We start from the raw sequence: 22522 nt of genomic DNA, 5'->3' as shown, positions 1-22522 counted from the left end.
ATGAAACTTGGACTCACTTCTTAGTGCCTGCCAAATTCTTCAGATTATCATAGGATTATTTCTCGCCATACGTTATACATCAGATACATCAGCTGCTTTCTCTTCAGTCACCCACATCAGCCGAGATGTAAATTATGGCTGAATAATCCACTATTTTCATGCTGACGGTGCCTCAATATTCTTCATCTGCCTCTTCCTACACATTGACCGAGGCTTATACTACTGGTCATTTATATTTCTAGAAAACTGAAATACTGGTGTTATTCTCCTACTCACAACCATAGCAACAGCATTTATAAGCTACGTACTTCCATGAGGCCAAATATCATTCTGAGGTGCTACAGTAATTACAAACCTATTATCAGCCATTCCATATATTGGAACTGACCTCGTACAATGAATCTGAGGTGGATTCTCAGTTGACAAAGCCACCGTTACACGATTTTTCACCTTCCATTGCATCTTACCTTTCATCATTACAGCTCTAGTAACTGTTTACCATTTATTCTTATATGAAACAGGATCTGACAACCCTTCAGGAGTCTCATCAGACCCAGATAGAATCACCTTCCACCCCTACTGCATGATCAAAGATATTCTAGGTTTAATTTTTCTCCTCCTCCTAACAACTCTAACACTATTGTCACCTGACCTTCTAAGCAATCCAGATTATTACACTTTGGCCAGCCCCCTAAATACCCCACCCCACATTAAGCCAGAGTGATATTTTTTGTTTGCATATGCAATTCTACGATCCATCCCTAACAAACTAGGTGGTGTACTAGCCTTTATATCCTGCTTTCTCTTTCTAGCGATTATCCCATACTTCACATGTCTAAACAACAAAGCATAATATTTCTTCCATTAAGTCGATACCTATTCTGAATCTTAGTAGCTGACCTGCTCACACTCACATGAATCGGAGGACAGCCTGTCTACTACCCTTTCATTATTATTGGACAAACAGCATCCATTATGTATTTCTCCACTATCCTCACCCTTATGCCACTCACTGCCCTAATTGAAAAATAAGCTAGTTAAACTATCCTTGTAGTATAATTCAATACTCTGGTCTTGTAAACCAGAAATGGAGAATTCCCTCCCCAGGACAACTCAGGGAAAAAGCATTCCCACTTCACCGTCAATACCCAAAGCTGAAATTCTAATTAAACTATTTCATGTACTTTTCTCAGCACACATTTTAACTACCACGTCAGTATTAATAAACTAACACTAATACATTAGTGCTTCTGTGTACTTCGTGCATTACTGTTAGTCCCCAGGAATAATATATTGTACTATATATGCTTAATCGCACATAGTGCATTCATATATTAAAGTACATAAAAAAGTTAGCCCACACACATATAAGGACGTATCAAAATTTCTTAATTAACTATAGAACATATACTATTATTAACTGGTCAGTGAAATCTAGCCAACACGAATATTCAACCATATGAAGAACCCTTAATATTACATAGGAATATTACCCCACAATATAGTTTGCAATATCCTGGGGGGAAGATGGGGGTGATATTACTCTTCATATCGGGGGAGGTGTTCACCCACCCACGATATGGTTCATAATATCCAGAGGGGGAGGTGGGGTGATATTACTCCCCATATCACGGGGGGGTGTGATATGGTTCATAATATCCAAGGGGGGACAGGGAGGTGATATTACTCCCCATATTGCAAGAAGTGCTCACCCTCCTGTGATATGGTTCATAATATCCAGGGGGGAAGATGGAGGTGGTATAACTCCCCATATTGTGGGGGTTGTGATAAAATTCGTAATATCCAAGGGCAGAGAGGCGGGTGATATTACTCTCCATATCGTGGGGGGTGTGATATAGTTCGTAACATCCAGGGGGGAGAGGGTGGTAATATTACTCCCTACGTCGCGGGGGGTGTTCTCACCCTTCCGCGATATGGTTGGTAATATCCAGGATGGTAGAGGGGGAGATATTACTCCCCACATCGCAGGAAGTGTTCACCCCTCTGCGATGTGGTTGGTAATATCCAGGGGGGAGAGGGCGGTGACGTTATTCCCCATATCGCGGGGGCTGTTGACGCCACTGCAATGTGCTTCATAATATACCGTACTGCATGGTGTATACCTTCATATGATATTGTTCATAATATCCAGGGTGGAGAGGATGACGTTGCTACCCATATTACAGGGGGTGTAACCTCCTTGCGATATTGTCGGTAATATTCAGGGGTGGAGAGGACGACGCTACTCCCCACATCGCAGTGGGTGTACAACACCCTGCGATAATATCCTTAATATCCAGGGGATAGAGAATGATGTTACTTACCATATTGTAGGAGGTGTACACCCCCCTGTGATATTGTCTGTAATATCCAGGGTGGAAGAGGATGATATTACTCCCAATATCACAGAAAGTATACACCCCCTTGTGATATATTTCATAATATCCAGGAGTGAAGAGAATATTAATCCCCATACTACAGGGAGTGTCCACCTCCCTGTACCATTGTTCATAACATCCAGGGAGGGAGAGGATGATATTACACCCAATATCGCAGAAAGTATATGCCTTGTTATGACATATTTCCTAATATCCAGGGATGAAGAAGATGATATTACTCCCCCTACCTCAGGGGGCGTACAGCCCCCCGTTTTATTTTTCATAATGTCCAGGGAGAGAGAGGGTGATGAGGGTGATATTATTCCCAATATCGCAGGGAATGTACTGAAGACGATATTGCTCCCCATATCGCAGTAGGTGAACACCCCCTTGTGATATTGTTCATAATATCCAGGGGGTGAGAGGATGATGTTACTCTGCATATCGCAGGGCTTGTACACCCCCCTGAGATATTGTCCAGAGTATCCTGGTGAAGAAAGGATAATGTTACTTCCCATATCACAGGGGGTGTATATAGTCCCTAATATCCAGCGGGAAAAAGGATGATATTACACCCCATATCGCAGGGAAATATTATTCTCCTAATATCACAGTGGGTGTACACACCATGTGTACACCCAGAAATATCTGTAATATCCTAAGGATATATTACTCTCCTAATAACCCAGTGGGTGTACACCACATGTGTACACTTTAAGATTATATTCATAATATTCTGAGGAAATATTACACTTCTAATATCACAGTGAGTGTATGCCATGTTTGCTCACCCTGTGATATTACTTGTGATATCCTGGAGAAATACTTCTCTTCGAAAATCACAGTGGGTGTACCCCACGTGTGTGCACCCTGTGATATTATTCATAATATCTGAGGGAGATATTATTCATAATATCATAGGGAGATATTACTGCTAATATCACAGTAAATATACCCATGTGTGTACACCCTGTGATATTATTAATAATATCCTAGGGAAATATTACTCCTAATAGCACAGGGTGTGTACACCATGTGTGTACAGCCTGTGATGTTATTTGTAATATCCTAGAGAGGTATTTCTCCTAATAGCACAGTATGCGCACCCCTTGTGATAATATTTGTAATATCCTAGGGAGATATTACTCCTAATGTCTCATTGAGTGTACATCCTGTGACGTTATTCATAATATCTTTGGAATATATTACTTCTAATATCACAGTGAGTGTACACCTTGTGATATTATTTGTAATATCCTCTGGAGATATCACTTTTATATCACAGTGAGTGTACACACATGGTGTGTACTTTGATATTTGGTGTAATATCTTTGGAGGATATTATGATATTATGATATTATATCCTCCAAAGATATTACACCAAATATCAAAGTAGGTGTGCACCATGTGTGTATACTCTGAGATATTATTTGTAATATCCTCGGGAGATTTTTTTTAATATCACAGTGGGTGTACACCGTGTGTATACACTCTGTGCTATTATTCATAATATTCTTGAGAGATGTTATTCCTAATATTGCAATGGGTGTAAACCATGTGTGTACACCGTGGGATACTATTTGTAATATCCTTGAAAGATATTACTCCTAATATCAAAGTGTGTGTTCAACCTGTGTGTACCCCCTGGGATTGAATTTGTAATATGATGCAGAGATACTACTTACAGTATCACAGCAGGTGTACAACATGTGTGTACACCCTGGGATAGCATTGGTAATATCCTGGAAAATATTACTGCTAATATCGCAGTGACTTGGGGAGATATTACTCCTAATATCACAGTGCATGTACTCCATGTGTGTACACACTGGTATAGTATTCATAACATCCTGGGAGATATTACCCTTAATATCACAGTGGGTGTACACCATGTGTATATATCCTATTATTGTATTCTTAATATTTTGGGGAGACATTACTCCAAATATCACAGTGGTTGTACATCATTTGTGTACACCCTGTGATAGTATTCATAATATCCTAAGAAGATATTTCTCCTAATATCACGGTGGGTGTACACGATGTGTGGGATAGTATTTGTAATATTTTCTGAAGTTATTACTCTTAATATCACAGTGGGTGTACACCATGTGTGTACACCCCGGGATATTATTCATAATATCCTGTTGAGATATTACTCCTAATATCACAGTGGTTGTACACTCTAGGATAGTATTCATAATATCCTAGGGAGATATTACTGTTAATATCACTGTGGCTGTACACCATGTGTACACACCCTGGGATAGTATTTGTAATATTTTGGGGAAATATTACTTTTAATATCATGGGGTATTATTCGTAAACTCCTGGGGAGATATTGCTCCTAATGTCACTGTGGATGTACACCGTGTATTTAAACCCTGAGATAGTATTCATAACATCCTGCGGAGATATTAGTCCTAATATCACAGTGTATGCACACCATGTGTGCACACCCTAGGGAAGTGTTTGTAATGTCTTGGAGCGATATTTCTCCTAAAATCACAGTGAGTGTACACCATGTGTGTACACCCTGGGATAGTATAGTATTTGTAATATCCTGGGGAGCTATTACTTCTAATGTCACGGTGGGTGTACATCATGTGTGTACACCCTTGGATAGTGTTTTTAATAAAGTGAAGAGATATTACTCCTAATATCACAGTAGTTGTACACTATATGTGTAGAGCCTGGTATAGCATTCGTAATAACATTGGATGGAATTACTGGTGATATCACAGTAGTTGCGCACTATGTGTGTACATCCTGAGATAGTATTCATAATATTCTGAGGAAATATACTCCTAATATCACACACATGGTGTACACCCTGCGACAGTATCCATAATATCCTAAGTGGATATTACCCCTAATATTATGGTGGGTGTAAACCATGTGTGTGCACCCTGGGATAGTATTCATAATATCCTGGAAAGATATTACTCCTAGTATCACAGTGGGTGTACACCAGATGTGTACACCCTGGGATAGTGTTCACAATATTCTGGGGATATGTTACTCATAATATCACAGTGGTTTATGCTATGTGTGTACACCTTCAGGTAGTATTCATAGTATTCTTGGGTGATATTTCTTCTAATATCACAGTGGGTGTACACTATATGTGTACAGCAGGCATAGTATTCTTAATATCCTTGGGAGCTATTGCTCCTAATATCACAGTGGTTGTACACCATGTGTGTACACCCTGTTATAGTATCTGTAATATTTTGAGGAGATACTCCTCCTAATATCACAGTGGGTGTACATCATATGTGTACACCCTGTACACCCTCGTATAGTATTCATAATATCCTGGGAAGATATTACTCCTAATATCATGGTGGGTGTACACGACATGTTGGATAGTACTCGAAATGTCCTCAAGAGAGATTACTCCTAATATCACAGTGGGTGTACACCAAGTGTCTATACCCTGTAATAGTATTCATAATATCCTTGGGAGATATTACCCAAAATATCACAGTGGCTGTACACCATGTGGGTACACCCTAGGATAGTATTAGCAGTATCCTGGGGAGATATTACCCCTAATATCTCAGTGGGTATACACACATGGTGTGTACATTATTTGTAATATGCTGGGCAGATATTTCTCCTGATATCACAGTTGGTTGACACGATGTGTGTACACCCTGGGATATTATTCATAATATCCTAAAAAGATGTTACTCCTAATATCACAGTTGTTGTGCACCACATGTGTACACCCTGGGACATTATTTGTAATATCCTGGGGAGATATTACTCCTAATATCACAGTGGGTGTACCCCGTGTCTGTACACCCTAGGACATTGTTGTAATATCCTGGGAAGACATTACTCCTAATATCAAAGTGGGGGTAGGTACACCATGTGTGTACACCCTGGTATATCTGGGGTGATATTACTCCTAATACCACAGTGGATGTACACCATGTGTCTATATCCTGGGATAGTAATCATAATATCCTGGAGAGATACTACTTATAATATCACAGTTGGTGTACACCATGTGTGTACACACTGGTATAGTATTCGTAATATCCTGAGGAGACATTACTCCTAATATTACAGTGGATTTACACAATGTGTGTACACCCTGGGATACTATTCGTAATATCCTGGGGAGGTACTACTTTTAATATGATCGTGTGTGTACACACTGGTATAACATTTGTAATGTCTTGGGGAGATATAACTCCTACTATCACAATGCTTTGACACCATGTATGTACACCCTGGAATAGTATTAGCAATATCCTGGCAATATATTACTCCTAATATCACAGTGGGTGTACACCATGTGTGTATACCCTGAGATAGGATTCATAATTTCTGGGGAGATATTACTTTTAATATCACAGATGGGGTACACCATGTGTGAACACATTGGGATATTATTTGTAGTATCCTGAGGATATATTACTTCTAATATCACAGTGGATGGACACTCTGGGATATTATTTGTAGTATCCTGCAGAGATATTACTCTTAATATCACAGAAGAGTGTACACCATGTGTGTACACCCACTGTGATATTATTTGTAATATTTTAGGGAGATATTACTCCTAATACCATAGTGGGTGAATGCCCTGTGATATTATTCATAATATCCTAGAAAGATATTACTGTTCATATCACAGAGAGTGTATACCCTGTGATAATATTCGTAATATCCTAGAGATATATTACTTCTAATATCACAGTGGGTGTACACCCTGTTGTATGATTCATAATAGCTGAAGGAGATATTACTCCTAATATCCCAGTGGGTATAAACTCTGTGATATTATTTGTAGTATTTTAGGGAGCTATTACTTTTAATATCACAGTGGGTGTACACCTTGTGATATTATTAATAATATCCCAGGGAGATATTACTCCTAATATCACAGTAGATGTACACCCTGTGATAATGTTCATAATATTCTGGGGAGATATTACTCCTAATATCAAAGTGGGCATAAAACTTGTGATATCATTTGTAATATCCTAGGGTGATATTACTCTATTCTTAATATGACAGTGGGCATACACCGTGTGGTATTATTCATAATATATTAGAGAGATAGTACTCCTAATATCACAGTGGGTGTACACCCTGTGATATTATTCATAATTTATTAGGGAGATGTTACTCCTAATATCACAGTGGGTGTACACCCTGTGATATTGGTCATACATCCTAGGGAGATATTACTGCTAATATCACACTGGGTGTACACCCTGTGATATTGATCATAACATCCTAGGGAGATATTACTGCTAATATCACAGTGGGTGTACACCCACTGCGATATTATTTGTAATATCCTATTGAGATATTACTTCTAATATCACAGTGTGTGTACACCATGTGTTTACACCCTCTGATATTATTCATAATATCCTATGGAGATATTACACCTAATATCACAGTGAGCATATGCTCTGTGATATTATTCATAATATCCTAGGGAGATATTACTTCTTATATCACAGTGGGTGTACATCCTGTGATATTATTAGTAATATTCTAGGGAGATATTACTCTTAATATCACAGTGGTTGTACACTCCGTGATATTATCTGTAATATCCTTGGAAGATATTACTCCTAATATCTAGGTAGATTTCCACTCTGTGATATAATTCATAATATCTTAGCGAGATATTACTCCTAATATCACAATGGGTGTATACCCTGTGATATTATTTGTAATATCCTACTGAGAGGTTACTCCTAATATCACAGTGGGTGTACACTCTGTGATAGTATTCCTAATATCCTAGGAAGATGTTACTGTTAATTTCACATAATATCCTAGGGAAGTATTACTCCTAATATCACAGTGGGTGTACACCCTGTGATATTATTCATAATATCCTACAAAGATATTACTTTTAATATCACAGTGTGTGTACACCATGTGGGTACACCCTGTGATATTATTCATAATATCCTAGGTAGATATTACTCCTAATATCACAGTGGGTGTACACTCTATGATTATGATATTATTCATATTAACCTAGGTAGATATTACTCCTTTTGTCACAGTGGGTGTACACCCTGTGATATTTTTTGTAATATCCTAGGAGGATGTTATTTCTAATGTCACAGGTTGTGTACCCCCTTTTGATACCATCAGTAACATTTTAGGGATATGTTACTCCTAATGTCACATGGGGTGTACACTCTGTTATATTATTTGTAATATTTTAGGGTGATGTTACTCCTAATGTCGCAGGGGGTGTATACCCTGTGATATTATTCATAATGTTACAGGGGAATTTTAGTCCTAATATTACAGGGGGTATACACCCTGTGATATTATTTGTAATCTCCTAGGGGGATGTTACTCCTAACATCACAGGATGTATAAAGCCTGTGATGTTGTTCGTAATATCTTAAGGGGATGTTAGTTCTAATGTCACAGGGGATGTACACCCTGTCGTATTATTCCTAATATTCTAAAGGGATGTTATTCCTAATATCACAGGGGGTGTCCACCATGTGTGTACACCCTGTGATGTTATTCATCTTATCCTAGGAGGACGTTACACCTAATGTCACTATGGGTGTACACCATGTGTGTACATTCCCTGTGATATTATTCCTAATATCCTATGGGGATTTTACTCCTAGGATGTTACTCACAGGATGTACACTCTGTGATATTATTCATCATATTCTAGAGAAGTGTTACCCCTAATGTCACAGTGGTTGTACACCATGTGTGTACATCTTGTGATGTTATTCGGCATGTCCTAGGGGGATGTTACTTCTAATGTCACAGTGGGTGTACACCACATGTGTACTTCTTGTGATCGTATTCATAATATCTTAGGGTAATATTACTCCTCTGGTCACAGTGGGAGTACACCATATGATATTATTCATAATATCTTAGGGGGATATTAATCCTAATTTCACAGTGGATGTACATCCTGTTATATTATTTTTAATATCTTAGGGGGATATTACTTCTAATGTCACAGTGGGTGTACACCCTGTGATATTTTTCATAATATCCTAGAAGGGTATTAATCCTAATATCACAGGAGGTGTACACACTGTGATATCATTCGTAATATTATAGGGGATATTACTTCTGTAATATTATAGGGGATTACACCTTGTGATATTATTCATAATGTCCTAGGAAAATATTACTCCTAATGTCACAGGGAGTATACACACTGTGATATTATTCATAATATCCTATGGAGATATTACTCCTAATCACAGAGGGTGTGCACCATGTGTGTACACCCTTCGATATTATTTGGAATATTCTAGGGAGATATTACTCCTAATGTCACAGAAAGTGTACACCATGTGTACACCCTGTGATATTATTCCTAATATCCTAGGGAGATATTACTGCTAATGTCAAAGGAGGTTTACACCGTGTGTGTACACCCTGTGCTATTATTTGTAATATCCTAGTGAGATATTACTCCTAATGTCACCGGAGGTATACACCGTGTGTGGACACTCTGTGACATTACCCGTAATATCCAAGGGAGACATTGCTTCTAATGTCACAGAGGTGTACATCATGTGTGGGCACCCTGTAACATTATTCATAATATCCTAGGGAGATATTACTCCTAATGTCACAGGGAGTGAGATATTATGAATATTTCATTAATATCCTAGTGTGTTAACACTAGATATTATAAATATCGTGGATACTTTCTTAATGGCATAGTGTGTTAGCACCCTGTGATAACATTAGCTATTATGAATATCATAGATATATTATTAGTATCACATGTGTTAATACTAGATAGTATAAATATCGTGGATATTTGATTAATACCATAGTGTGTTAATACTGGGTATTTTATTAATATCATAGTGTGTTAACACTAGATATTATAAATATCATGGAAATTTTATTAATGTCATAGTGTGTTAACACTTGATAATATAAATATCACATATATTTTATTAATATCATACTGTGTTAACACTAAATATTACAAATGTCATAGGTATTTTATTAATAGCATAGTGTGTTAACCCTGTGTGTTAAGGCTATATATTATAAATCTCATAGATATTTTATATCATAGTGTGCTAACAATGTGTATTAACCCTAGCTACTATAAATATGATAGATATTTTATTAATATCTTAGTGTGTTTTAACACTAGATAGTTTCAATATCATAGATACTTTTAATATTATAGTGTGTTAAAACTGTGTGGTAACACTAGATATTATAAATATCATAGATATTTTATTAACATCATTGTGTGTTTACACTAGTTATTATAAATAGCATAGATATTTTATGAATATCATAGTGTGTTAACACAGTGTGCTAACTTTAGATATTATAAATATCATAGATATTTTATTAGTATCATAATGTATTAACCCTGTGTGTTAACACTAGATATTACATTTATCACAGATATTTTATGAATATTATAGTGTGTTTACACTGTATGTTAACATAAGGTCGTGTAAATATCACACATATTTTCTTAATACCATAGTGTGTTATGACTAGATATGATAAATATAAAGTTTTTTTTTTTTTTTTTTTGAGACAGAGTCTCTCTCTGTCTCCCAGGCTGGGGTGCAGTGGCCGGATCTCAGCTCACTGCAAGCTCCGCCTCCCGAGTTTAGGCCATTCTCCTGCCTCAGCCTCCCGAGTAGCTGGGACTACAGGCGCCCGCCACCTCGCCCGGCTAGTTTTTTGTATTTTTTTAGTAGAGACGGGATTTCACCGTGTTAGCCAGGATGGTCTCGATTTCCTGACCTTGTGATCTGCCCGTCTTGGCCTCCCAAAGTGCTGGGATTACAGGCTTGAGCCACCGCGCCCAGCCAAGATATTTTCTTAATATCACAGTGTGTTAACACTATAAACGTCAGATATTATAAATGTCATAGTTTGTTAATATCATCGTGTGTTAACACTAGATATTATAAATATCATATTTTGCTGATATCATAGTGTGTTAACACTAGATATAAATACAGAGATTTTATTAGTATCATTGTGTGTTAACACCATGTGTTAGCACTAGATTTTATAAATATAGATATTTGATTAGTATCACAGTGTGTTAACACTAGAATTTGTAGATGTGTTAGTTTACTAATATCACTTTGTGTTAACACTAGATATGATAAATATCAATATTTTATTAACATCATAGTGTGGTAACACTGTGTGTTAACACTTGATATTATTATAAATATTTTAGATATTTTATTAACATCATAGTGTGTTATATATGATATCATCTATATGTATGCGACATGTGTATGAATTATCTCTGGAAAAATCTGATAATATTAGTTATGTCTGGAGAGGCTACAAGAAGCCAAGGATGATGAGAAACCCTAAATTTCACTTTATACTTGTTGATGTAACACAAAAGACCTTTTTTCCCCTTGCCTCCCCCACACTTCCCTCCAAAATAATACTTTACCATAACCATTTAGTGCTTAAAAAAATACCTGAATCTTTCTCATCAATTTCTTGGCTGCCTTCTGTGTGCAGGCCTCTCCCGTACGTGACTCTTAGAAGATCCTGAGAGGTAAGGGTTGTGAACATCAGGAGGACCAGGGCCCACTTCGTTTCTGATCCCACACTAGAAGATGTGGGTGTGAAGCCTTCCTTAGAGGTTTTCTGTGGGAATGAAATAAATGAGTCTATGTAAAGTGCAAGAGCATTGAAGGTTCTTACTAAATGTTATTTATCTTCACTTTCGCTGCCTTGGTCCTCTCATACCCACTCCTGATTTTAGGCGACTGGGGGAAAATTGCCATTGAACATCATACTCTACTAACAAAGACCATTTGAGAGTTAGATTCATCTCTTTCCCATTTCAACAGCATGAAGAAGCCCCACAAATCAAGCAGTCCTCTTGTTCTATACCTTGTCACTTTGTTGCTACTCCCACTGGCCAAAGAGGGAGCAAAGTTTCTTGGTGTACTTAAAATATTGTTATAGGCTGGGTGGTGGTGGTGGGGTTGGGGTGGAGGGCTCATGCCCTTCCGTCTTGGTGGAGGCCAAGACGGAAGGATCACTTGAGGCCAGGAGTTTGAGACCAGGCTGGGCAACATAGTGAGACCCCCATCTCTACAAAAAAAAAAAAAATTAGCCAGGCATGATGGCATGTATCTGTAGTCCCAGTTACTTGGGAGGCTGAGGGAGAAGGATCACTTGAGCCCAAGGGTTTCAGGCTGCAGTAAGCTACGATCATGCAACTGCACTCCAGCCTAGGCAACACAGCAACACTGTCTTTCTGAAAACAAAAAAAATTGTTACAGAATATAGAGTTAATAACTTCTCTGGAACAAGAAAGCTCTCATTTTAGATACCCATCCATTCACTTATTCAATAGTGTTCTGGATGCCAGGAATTTAGTGGTGAGCAAAATAGACATGGTCTCTGCCTCCTGATGCTCAAGATCCCTCCCTCTATTTTTAGAAACCAAGTTTATTGAAGTATAATTGATGTACAGTAAAATTTACTCTTTTTAGTGGAAACTTTAATGGGTTTCAGCAAATGTGTAACCAACACAATTAAGATCTAGAACATACTGTCTTGCTCTTCCCAATTTTCTTGTGCTCCTTTGGAGTTAGCAACTCTACCCCAACCTCTAGACCCTGGCAGCTACTGATCTGTCCTCTGTCCGTATGGATTTGTCTTTTCGAGAATGCCATATACATGAACTAATACACAATGTCATCTTTTGAGCCTAGCTGCTTCCACATAGCTTAACATTTGAGATTCATTCGTGCTCTTTTGAGTAGTATTGCTGAGTGGTATCCCATGGTACCAATGGTCCTTTTTTTTTCTTGGAGAAAGTCTTGCTCTGTCACCCAGGCTGGAGTGCAGTTGGAGCAATCACAGCTCACTGCCGCTTCCACCTCCTGGACTCAAGTGATCCTCCTGTCTCAGCCTCCTGAGTAGCTGGGACTGCAGGCACCAGCCACTGTGCCCAGCTCATTTTAAAATTCTTTTGTAGAGATGGGGTCTCAATATGTTGCCCAGGCCAGTCTCCCATACTAGTAACTCCTGTACTTGAGCGATCCTCCTGCTGCAGCCTCCCAAAGTGCTGAGGTGACAGGCAAGAGCCACCATGCCTCACCTCAGATGGACCATTTTGATGCCATGTTGGGGACAAAGAAAGAAAGAAAGAAAACAACTTGCTTTGACCAAATTGGCCCTAGCTGATTGAATTCACTGGCTAGACTACATTAATTTTCCCCCCATGGGGCCCAGTTAGGTCTGGGAACACAGTTCCGTTCTAATAGGAAGATAAAATGTCACTTCTTGCCACCAAATCTGTGGATTACGAAACTCACATTCACTTTGCCGATCATTGTTTTGTCTTTTTGTTTTGGACAATATGGCCCCAGCTGGCCTGTAAGTGAGCAAAGGCCCCGCTAAGAGTCCCTCTCCCCAGGCTTTATGACACCAGTGCTGAGTCATAGAGGTTCTGCCAGTCCCCAGGAGAAGCACTTTCCCCTTTCCTGGTGATGACTTTGGATCCTTGAGCAGAGTTTTGCTCGAGGGGGGCTCATGGGGGAACATGGAGTTTCTTGGGACCACTCAGACTGCCAGTTACTGTGGCCCCAAGAAATGCTGTGGCTTGACCTCACTGCCAGCTGTACAGGCTCCAGTGATCCAGGAGTGCTATCAGCCGTACTACCTGCCCGGGTACCGCTACCTCAATTCATGGAGGCCTAGCCTCTTCTACAAGATATCCAACGTCCAGACCTGCCCGGACGAGAGCTCCAGCACCCTGCGGCCGCCCACCACCCTGCCCGCGCTGCGCTCAGCGCTCTTCTCTCGCTATAGCCCCCATGACTGGGACCAGTCCAACCAGCTGCAGGTGCGTGGGGCAGAGGCCTCCCGGCTGTGGGCCAGCCGGCTGACGGACGACTCCGTGAGGCTCTTGCAGGACAAGGACCAGTTGACGCAGCAGATGCAGCAGGGCACCACCCGGAACCTGGGCCAGAGACTGTCAGACATCGGTTTCTGGAAGTCGGAGCTGAGCTATGAGCTGGACAGACTTCTGACTGAGAACCAGAACTTGGAGACAGTCAAGAGGCAGCTGGAGTGCGCGGCCAATGAGGTGAACTGCCCGTTGCAGGTGAGTACAGGGTTGGGGACAGGGCTGTGGCCATGTGTTGGGGATACTGCACACTCATTCCACTTCCCTCGACTGAAGATCAAGGTGGCAGGCGCCTTGCAGGTCGGCTTGAGCTGCACCACCGAATGTGATCAGTAATACAATCTTAGTCAATTCAGGATAATCCCAGTCAAATCAGGGTTTCTTGGACTCAATAGAATTTCCTTTTCTCCTTGAAGCTACATCAAAGTTGCAGGGGTTTCATGAAGATATTGTGTGCATACATATGCATGCCTGAGCATGTGTGTGTTCTGGTCCTTAAAGCACATACTTAAAATAACTGACCTATTTATTTATTTATTTATTTATTACACAGAGTCTCCCTCTGTCACCCAGGCTGGAGTGCAGTGGCTCAATCTTGGCTCACTGCGACCTCTGCCTCCTGGGTTCAAGCGACTCTCGTGCCCCAGCCTCCCGAGGAGCTGGGATTACAGGCGCCCGCCACCATGGCCAGCTAATTTTTGTATTTTTAGTAAAGACAGGGTTTTGCTATGTTAGCCAGGCTGGTCTCGATCTGATCTGCCTGCCTCTACCTACCAGAGTGCTGGGATTACAGGCGTGAGCCACTGCACCTGGCCCATAACTGCCTTATTTTTCCCCGTAATACTTATCCTCTAACATGATGTATACTTGATTAAATATTAGAATATAGGATCGTCTCCATCAAGGCAGAGACTTTTGCCTGTGTTGTCACTGATGTATTCAAGACCTGTATGTCTGTGTGGGTCCGTAATGACCAATATCGGTGCTGATTGATGTTGTTTACACTAACGTTTTGATTGTATTCCCAGCCTAGGACAGGGCGAAGCACAGAGTAGGCATGCAATAAATACATGCTGAATAAATGAGTAAATATCTAAATGTGACTGGGCGCAGTGGCTCACGCCTGGGTCTGGATACAAAGGGGTCTGGATAAGTGAATGTTTCTCACAGCACCCAGGAGAAAGTGATGGAAGGGGTTGAGTGGACACTGGGTAAGGAACCAGCAGCACCTATGGGAACTGACTTTGACCACACAGGAAGATGACTGGCTGCTCCCTGGAGTGTGTGGGGAACTCAGGACCTCTTGCCTGGAAGCCTCCTGCAGCTTCAGGGGCTTCTGTAGGAGAGATCCTGCCTCCGGATCCTCCTGGGAGACATGGCATAGGTTTCCATCACTCTGAGATGTTCAAACCCATGGAATGCAGGGAGCAGATTCCATACAATCCCAGATTCTCCCTGGGAAGGAGGATGGGCAGGGCTGCTTTTCAGAGCCCTACAGCAGCATCCCAAACCTACTGCTCTCTCTCACTCTCTTCTCACTCCCCCATCCTGTCTAGAAAGTCCAGCTCTGCCTGGTCACATCTGGCTTTCTCTGATCAGCCACATGGTGGCAGGGGGACCATCAACATCTCAATTCCATCTCCTGGGCTGCCCCTACAGTCTAGGCAGCCTCTCCCTGCACAATGTCAACCACCTCCTTCCTGGTCTCCCAATTCCTGCTCCCTTCCAACCCATTGTCCTCACAGCAGCCACTGATTGCCTTGATGGCCTCCCAGAAATTAACGTCTTAATTCCTGAATTCCTCCATTCCTCCCCATAACCCCTGTCCCCGCTGTTGCTCCAGTCTCACTTCCTCTAATTCAGTGCCAATGGCTTCCTGTCTGTTTCACTGCTGACCTCAGGGCCTTTGCACCTGCTGTTTTCCCTTCTGGTGCATTTCTATCCAGGTCTGCATCTCTGCTTCTCATGACGCAGTCCTTCTCCTCCTTAGAGAATTCCTCCCTGACCACTCTGCTGGTTACTCCTCACCCACTCACATCACCCTGAATATTTTCATCCTGGCCCTTCACACAGTTGGAAATGATTGAGTTCCTGGTTTGTTGTTGTTTGAGACAAGGTCTTGCTCTGTTGTCCAGGCTGGAGTGCAGTGGCATGATTTTGGCTCATTGCTTGACCTCCTGGAGTCAAGAGATCCTCCAACCTCAGCCTCCCGAGGAGCCGGGACTATAGACACGCACCACCACGCCTGGTTAATTTTAAAATTTTTTGTAGAGATGGGGTCTTGCTATGCTGCCCAGGCTGGTCTCTAACTCCTGAGCTCAAGTGATCCTCCCACCTTGGCTTCCCAAAGCGTTGAGATTACAGGCGTGAAGGAGGCACTGTGCCCAACCTGATTTTCTTATGGGAGTTGTCTCCCCTAGTAGAACACAGGCTGCGTGAGAGCAGGGACTCTCAGCCTGGTTCATTGTGCTATCCCCAGCACCTTAGCAGAGCACGACTCACAGAAGGGGTTCCGGAAATCCTTGTGGCACGGGTCAGTGACCGCCTCCCGTTTCTGAGTTCTCACCTACATTTGCATCATGACATCCAGACCTTGATGTCCTGCTTCCTTCTGCTCCTGGGCCCTTTGTGACATCACGGGCTAGTATGCCAATCGCTGCTGTTCGTCAGCTTCCTATCATAGAGCACCCCTGAAAAGCCCCCTTTCCTGTCCTCTCTTCGGCTCTGCCCAGGTCTGCATGACAGTTGTAAGACCCAGGGCTGTGTGGCAGGGTTGTCCTGACCACTTCCCCAAACTGTGCCTCCACTGGGAGATCTGCAAAGAGGGATTTTCATGCGTATTCACGGGTAATATTTATGGGCAATGTTCTCAGTGATTTACACTTGTCAAGTCGACTTCACCTGCACAATGGACCTGCGAGATAGGCACCAATGTGGCACCCATCAGCATAGGAGGAAACCAGCAGAGAGGTTAAGCAATTTGCCCAAATGCACAAAATAGGAAGTGGCCAAGCCCTGAATGAAGTCAGAAGAGAAGCTACATGGAGGATGGCAGCCAACACCATCTTATCTGAAATTATTATGAAGTTTTACTCTATGTATTATTGTATTTGGGGAAGGCTTGGGGCTGCTGATACAATTATGGGAATCCAAATTGGTTCTTGAGATGCTACCTTGTCCTGCCTTCTCTACATGGGCCTTGCATCTCCAGATGCATTGGTCCTGTGGCAATCCACAGCTCTCATCCGGTGAGAAGGGGAGGCAGAAGCCCATCCAATGCACAGTAATGAGGTCACATGAGGCACCCAGGTTTCCGGCACCTCAGGTCACATGAGGCACCTCAGGTTTCCGGGAGAAAGGAACAGATTGTGGCAAGGGTGGATGTGAGTGCCTTCTGCCCAGGGTCTGCATACAGCTGCAGGAAGAATAAGCTCGTCATGCTGCTTCCCACAGGTGGCCTTGGAGTGTCTGTACCATCGAGAGAAGAGGATTGGGATTGATTTGGTCCATGACAACGTGGAGAAAAACCTTATCCGGGTAAGGTATCTCTTAGGTCTGCCCAGCCCCTGGAAGGAGGTGGGACAGCCAGCAGGTCAGAGAAATTACTGAGCTACCTGTCAGGAGCAGAAGCCACACGTGTCACCCTGTGGAAAGCTAGGGCTCAGGAAGCATGGGTGGAGGCCTAGTTTGCAATTTAGGAACAGGGAGAAATGGAGTTATTTGACTCTCAGTCTTTTCATCTCCAAAATAGGCATGATAATAATACACCAATAACAATAATAAAAACTAGTGTTTATTGAGCACCTACTATATGTCATAGGCTATACCACTTCATATGCATTATTTAATGTAATGATAAAATAATCTATAAGTGAGTGCTTGGCACATAAAGTAGGTGCTAAATTTTCTTTTTTTCTGGGAGTCTATAAAAAGAAAGTAGAAGAAAAAAAAAGAAAAAAAATGGTGGAGCCTCCATAATCAACCCTTAGCTGCCTGGCCCTGGGGTCACGTGGATTGAGGCAGGGGCCCCAAATGACATTTCACCTCCTGGGGTGGAGGGTGGTCAGTGAGAGGGGAGGGGAGAAGTGAGGGCTGTGGCTTGAGAGACAAGACAGGTTCTAAGAGGCACCACTCTTTCTGACATTTTTCATTTCAGGAAGTAGATTTGCTAAAATGTTGCCAACAACAGATGAGAAAATTAGCTCAAAGGATTGATCTCCAGATGCGGTAAGGGTTTTTTTTTTTTTTTTTTTTTTTAATTCCCTCTCCTTGGGGTTTGTTTTGGGACTCCCAGGTTTCTGGGGGACAAGCCAGAGGGGCCCACTTGTCTCTGTGTGGTTCTTTTGGTCAGTGGTGTGCTGGTAAATGTTCAACAACCAGCTTTCTGGGGGAAAAAAAAGAGTCCTGAACGTAGGGTCAGCCAGTTTGGGTGGTGTAAATGCTACCACAATGGCTGATTTTAAGCTGCTAATATGATGTTACTGAGACGTGCACAATTGACTCTCACAAGCCGGTGCGTCGCTTGTTACTCTTGTTTACGACGAGAGCCCTGGCAAGAGGCAGCTGGCCTCCTTGAGGCCCCTCTTAGCCTGTGGTTTCCCCATTTGAGTTCTAAACCTTGGGAGATGACAGAGGGTGGGTGGTATTAGGTAGCAAGGCCAGGGGCTGGGCACCTCTGCAAGGGAGCTGGTGGACGCATTGAGCCAGAAGTCTTCAAAAGAAATCAGCTTTTTGTTCTTACAAGATTATGTAACCGGTATCCCGACAAGCCTGGGGCCCCCCCTCATAATTAAAGGGAGACAAGTTTTACGGGGCTTGGGGCCCATAGCTAAGCCCTTGGCACCAACTCCCCCTGAAAGCAGCTGCCTCACCTCCACCTGTATCTGGCACTCACCTTTAACTCTTTCAGGGCACGCTGCTCTGCTGGTTTTTCCACTTCATTCACTCTTGACACAGAGACACAGAAAGCACGGGACAGGCTGGCAACCTGGCAGTGGCTGTCCGTCCCGCTGCCTGGTGCACATGGGCGGCTGGGGTGGATGCAGAGAGGCCGGGCAGCTTCCAAAGCAGCCCTGGGAGCACACGTCTTGGTTTGCTGTACCCCAGAACCCACCTCCTCCTCTAGGAGCCCTCGGAGCCCCCGAAGTGGTTAGTGCTGGATGTTAGGAAGAAAGACATCACAAGCAAGTTACCCTTAGAGCAAAGAGCTTGGTCAGGGACAGACACATTGGAGACCCCTAGAAAGACATCAGGGGTGGAGGTGTATAGAGAAGATGCAAATATAGCAGGAGGGATGATGGCTGAAAGGACAAAAACAGAGTTGAAGTTCGATGGTTTGTGTGCCCCTGTCGTAATTTCTCACAATTCCACCTGTCACTGGGACTATTGTTACCTATAGTTTGTCTATAAATTGATTTGCTTAAAAAAACCTTAAGCACACCAGGGTGACTACAGTCAACAGTAATTTATTGCACATTTAAAAATAGCTAAAAGAGTATAAATGGGAATGTTTGTAACACAAAGAAATGATAAATGTTGGAGGGGATGGATACCCCAGTTACCTTAATGTGATTGTTACAAATTGCACGCCTGTATCAAAATACCTCCCACAAATATATACACCTACTGTGTACCCGCAAAAGTTCAAAATAAATAAATAATCAATTCAGTAAACAAAATTCCTTAAATATTCATATTTATTTGTTTGTTTGTTTGTTTGAGAAGTCTCACTCTGCTGTCCAGGCTGGAGTGCAGTTGTGCGGACTCAGCTCACTGCAACCTCCACCTCCAAGATTCATGAGTATCTCTGGCCTCAGCCTCCCGAGTAGCTGGGATTACAGGCCCATGCCACCACACCTAGCTATTTTTTTGTATTTTTAGTAGAGACAGTGTTTCACCATGTTGGCCAGGCTGGTCTCAAACTCCTGACCTCAGGTGATCTGCCCACCTCGGGCTGCCAAAGTGCTGAGATTATAGGCGTGAGTCACTGCGCTCGGCCTAAATACTCTTATTTAAACAGACAAACTTTAACAAAGGGAGAATTGGGACAGGCCAGTGTCTTTGTTTTATTGCATTTTTCTTACACTGTTTAAAAAATTACTTATTCATTTTTAATTGACAAAAGTGGTATATGCTGTATCATATAAAACATGATGCTTTGAAATTACGTGTATGTTTCAAAACATTGAAGTAATTTGAACTACTTAACATGTATGTTACCTCACATACTTATTTTTTGTGGTGAGAACAGTTAAAATCTCAGTGATTTTCAAGTACACAGTACATTGTTATTAACTATGGTCACCATGTCTCTGGAACTTATTCCCCCTGACAAACTGAAATTTGTACTCTTTGACCAACATCTCCTCAATCCCCCACCCCCAGCCTCTGGTAACCACCATTCTACTCTGTGCTTTTATTAGTTCGATTGTTTTAGATTCCACATATATGGGGAGATCATGAGATATTTGTCTTTCTGTGCCTGACTTATTTCTTTTTTTTTTTTTTTTTTTTTTTGAGACGGAGTCTCGCTCTGCCGCCCAGGCTGGAGTGCAGTGGCCGGATCTCAGCTCACTGCAAGCTCCGCCTCCCGGGTTCACGCCATTCTCCTGCCTCAGCCTCCCGAGTAGTTGGGACTACAGGCGCCTGCCACCGCGCCCGGCTAGTTTTTTGTATTTTTTAGTAGAGACGGGGTTTCACCGTGTTAGCCAGGATGGTCTCGATCTCCTGGCCTCGTGATCCGCCCGTCTCGGCCTCCCAAAGTGCTGGGATTACAGGCTTGAGCCACCGCGCCCGGCCAATGTGCCTGACTTATTTCACTTTACATTATGTCCTATAGGCTCATCCATGTTGTCGCAAATAACAGGATTTCCTTCTTTTTCAAGGCTGAATAGTATTCTGTCGTGTATACATGCCATATTTTCTTCATCCATTCATCTATTATGAGACACCTAGGGTGATTTCATGTCCTGGCTATTGTAAATTGTGCCGCAATAACTGCCCATTTTAAAGCTAGGTTGTTTTCTTGCTACTGAGTTCCTTATATATTTTGCATAGTAACCCCTTATCAGAGGTATAGTTTGCAAATATTTTCTCCCATTTCTTAGGTTGTCTCTTCACTCTCTTGATTGTTTTGTTTGCTGTGCAGAAGCTTTTTAGTTTGATGTAATCTCATTTGTCTATTTTTGCTTTGATTTCCTGTGCTACTGGGGTCATTGTCCAGACCAATATCATGGAACTTTTCCCCTGTGTTTTCTTCTAGTAGTTTTACCGTTTCAGGTGTTACATTTTAGTCTTTAATCTATTTTTTTTTTTTTTTTTTTTGAGATGGAATCTCCCTCTGTCACCCAGGCTGGAGTGCAGTGGTGCAATCTCGGTTCACTGCAACCTCCTCCTCCCAGGTTCAAGTGATTCTTCTGCCTCGGCCTCCTGAGTAGCAGGGGTTACATGTGCCCGCCACCATGCCCGGCTAATCTTTAATCTATTTTCAGTTGATTTTTGTCTATGGTGTGAGATAGAGCTCTAACTTATTCTTCGGTATGTACATTTCCACTTGTATCAATACCATTTTTACATGATATTGGGAAAGAAAGAAAGGAAGAAGCTGTCCTTTCACCATTGTGTGTTCTTGGCATCTTTGCTGAAAATCCATTGACTGTAAATGCCTGGATTTATTTCTGGGCTCTCTATTCTTCCTTCCAGTTATTTTTGTGATCTTCTATTTATGGCAAGAGAGAGTGGTTTTCCATTTGTAACTGCCATGGGATGTGACAAACCATGGCGCTGGTGGGGACAGGAGGGCTGACGTTTGGGAAGTGGTGTAGTTTGAGCTGGCAGAGTGAACCAATCACAGATTTGAAGTGGGGAGCTGGACCTCAGAGGAGAAATCCTGAGACTGGGGTCAGGAGGCTGCTTGTGCAACCCCAGATGGTGCAAGCAGAGGCTGGGGGAGCTGGGAGAACCAGGGAGACTGAGACAGATGGAGACAGTTCCAGAGACTGAGAGACACACAGAGAGAGATGAGCACTGCCATCAAAAGAGACAGACATGAAGAGATAAACAGAGACAGGGATGGGGAGTAGGGAGACAGAGGGACAGAGAGGCACAGAGTCAGATATGCCAGAAAGCGAAATCAAGAGACGAGATAGAGACAGAGAAAGGCAAAGAGATGAGGAGAGACAGATATGGAGAAAGAGAACAAGAGACCGGGTACAGTGGCTCACGC

The 22522-nt window shown here is 42.1% G+C and overlaps 1 protein-coding gene across 3 annotated transcripts in view; it reads left to right on the top strand.

Moving 5' to 3' along the window:
* Positions 1 to 22522, top strand: part of TEKT5 (tektin 5) — a 105576-nt gene that overhangs the window by 23427 nt on the left and 59627 nt on the right. For 2 of the 3 annotated variants that reach the window (XM_077987210.1, XM_077987212.1), the window contains 3 exons: positions 14009 to 14496; positions 17752 to 17835; positions 18455 to 18525. In XM_077987210.1, the coding sequence (XP_077843336.1) occupies positions 14009 to 14496; positions 17752 to 17835; positions 18455 to 18525 (643 nt within the window). Of the gene's footprint in view, positions 1 to 12409; positions 14497 to 17751; positions 17836 to 18454; positions 18526 to 22522 lie in introns of those variants that run through there. The other variant, XM_015125607.3, reaches the window with a different exon arrangement.

This window comes from Macaca mulatta, chromosome 20, assembly GCF_049350105.2.
Source record: "Macaca mulatta isolate MMU2019108-1 chromosome 20, T2T-MMU8v2.0, whole genome shotgun sequence".
Taxonomy (NCBI): domain Eukaryota; kingdom Metazoa; phylum Chordata; class Mammalia; order Primates; family Cercopithecidae; genus Macaca; species Macaca mulatta.
Note: the sequence above shows the minus strand (reverse complement) of the source record. Positions and strands in the feature narration are given on the sequence as shown.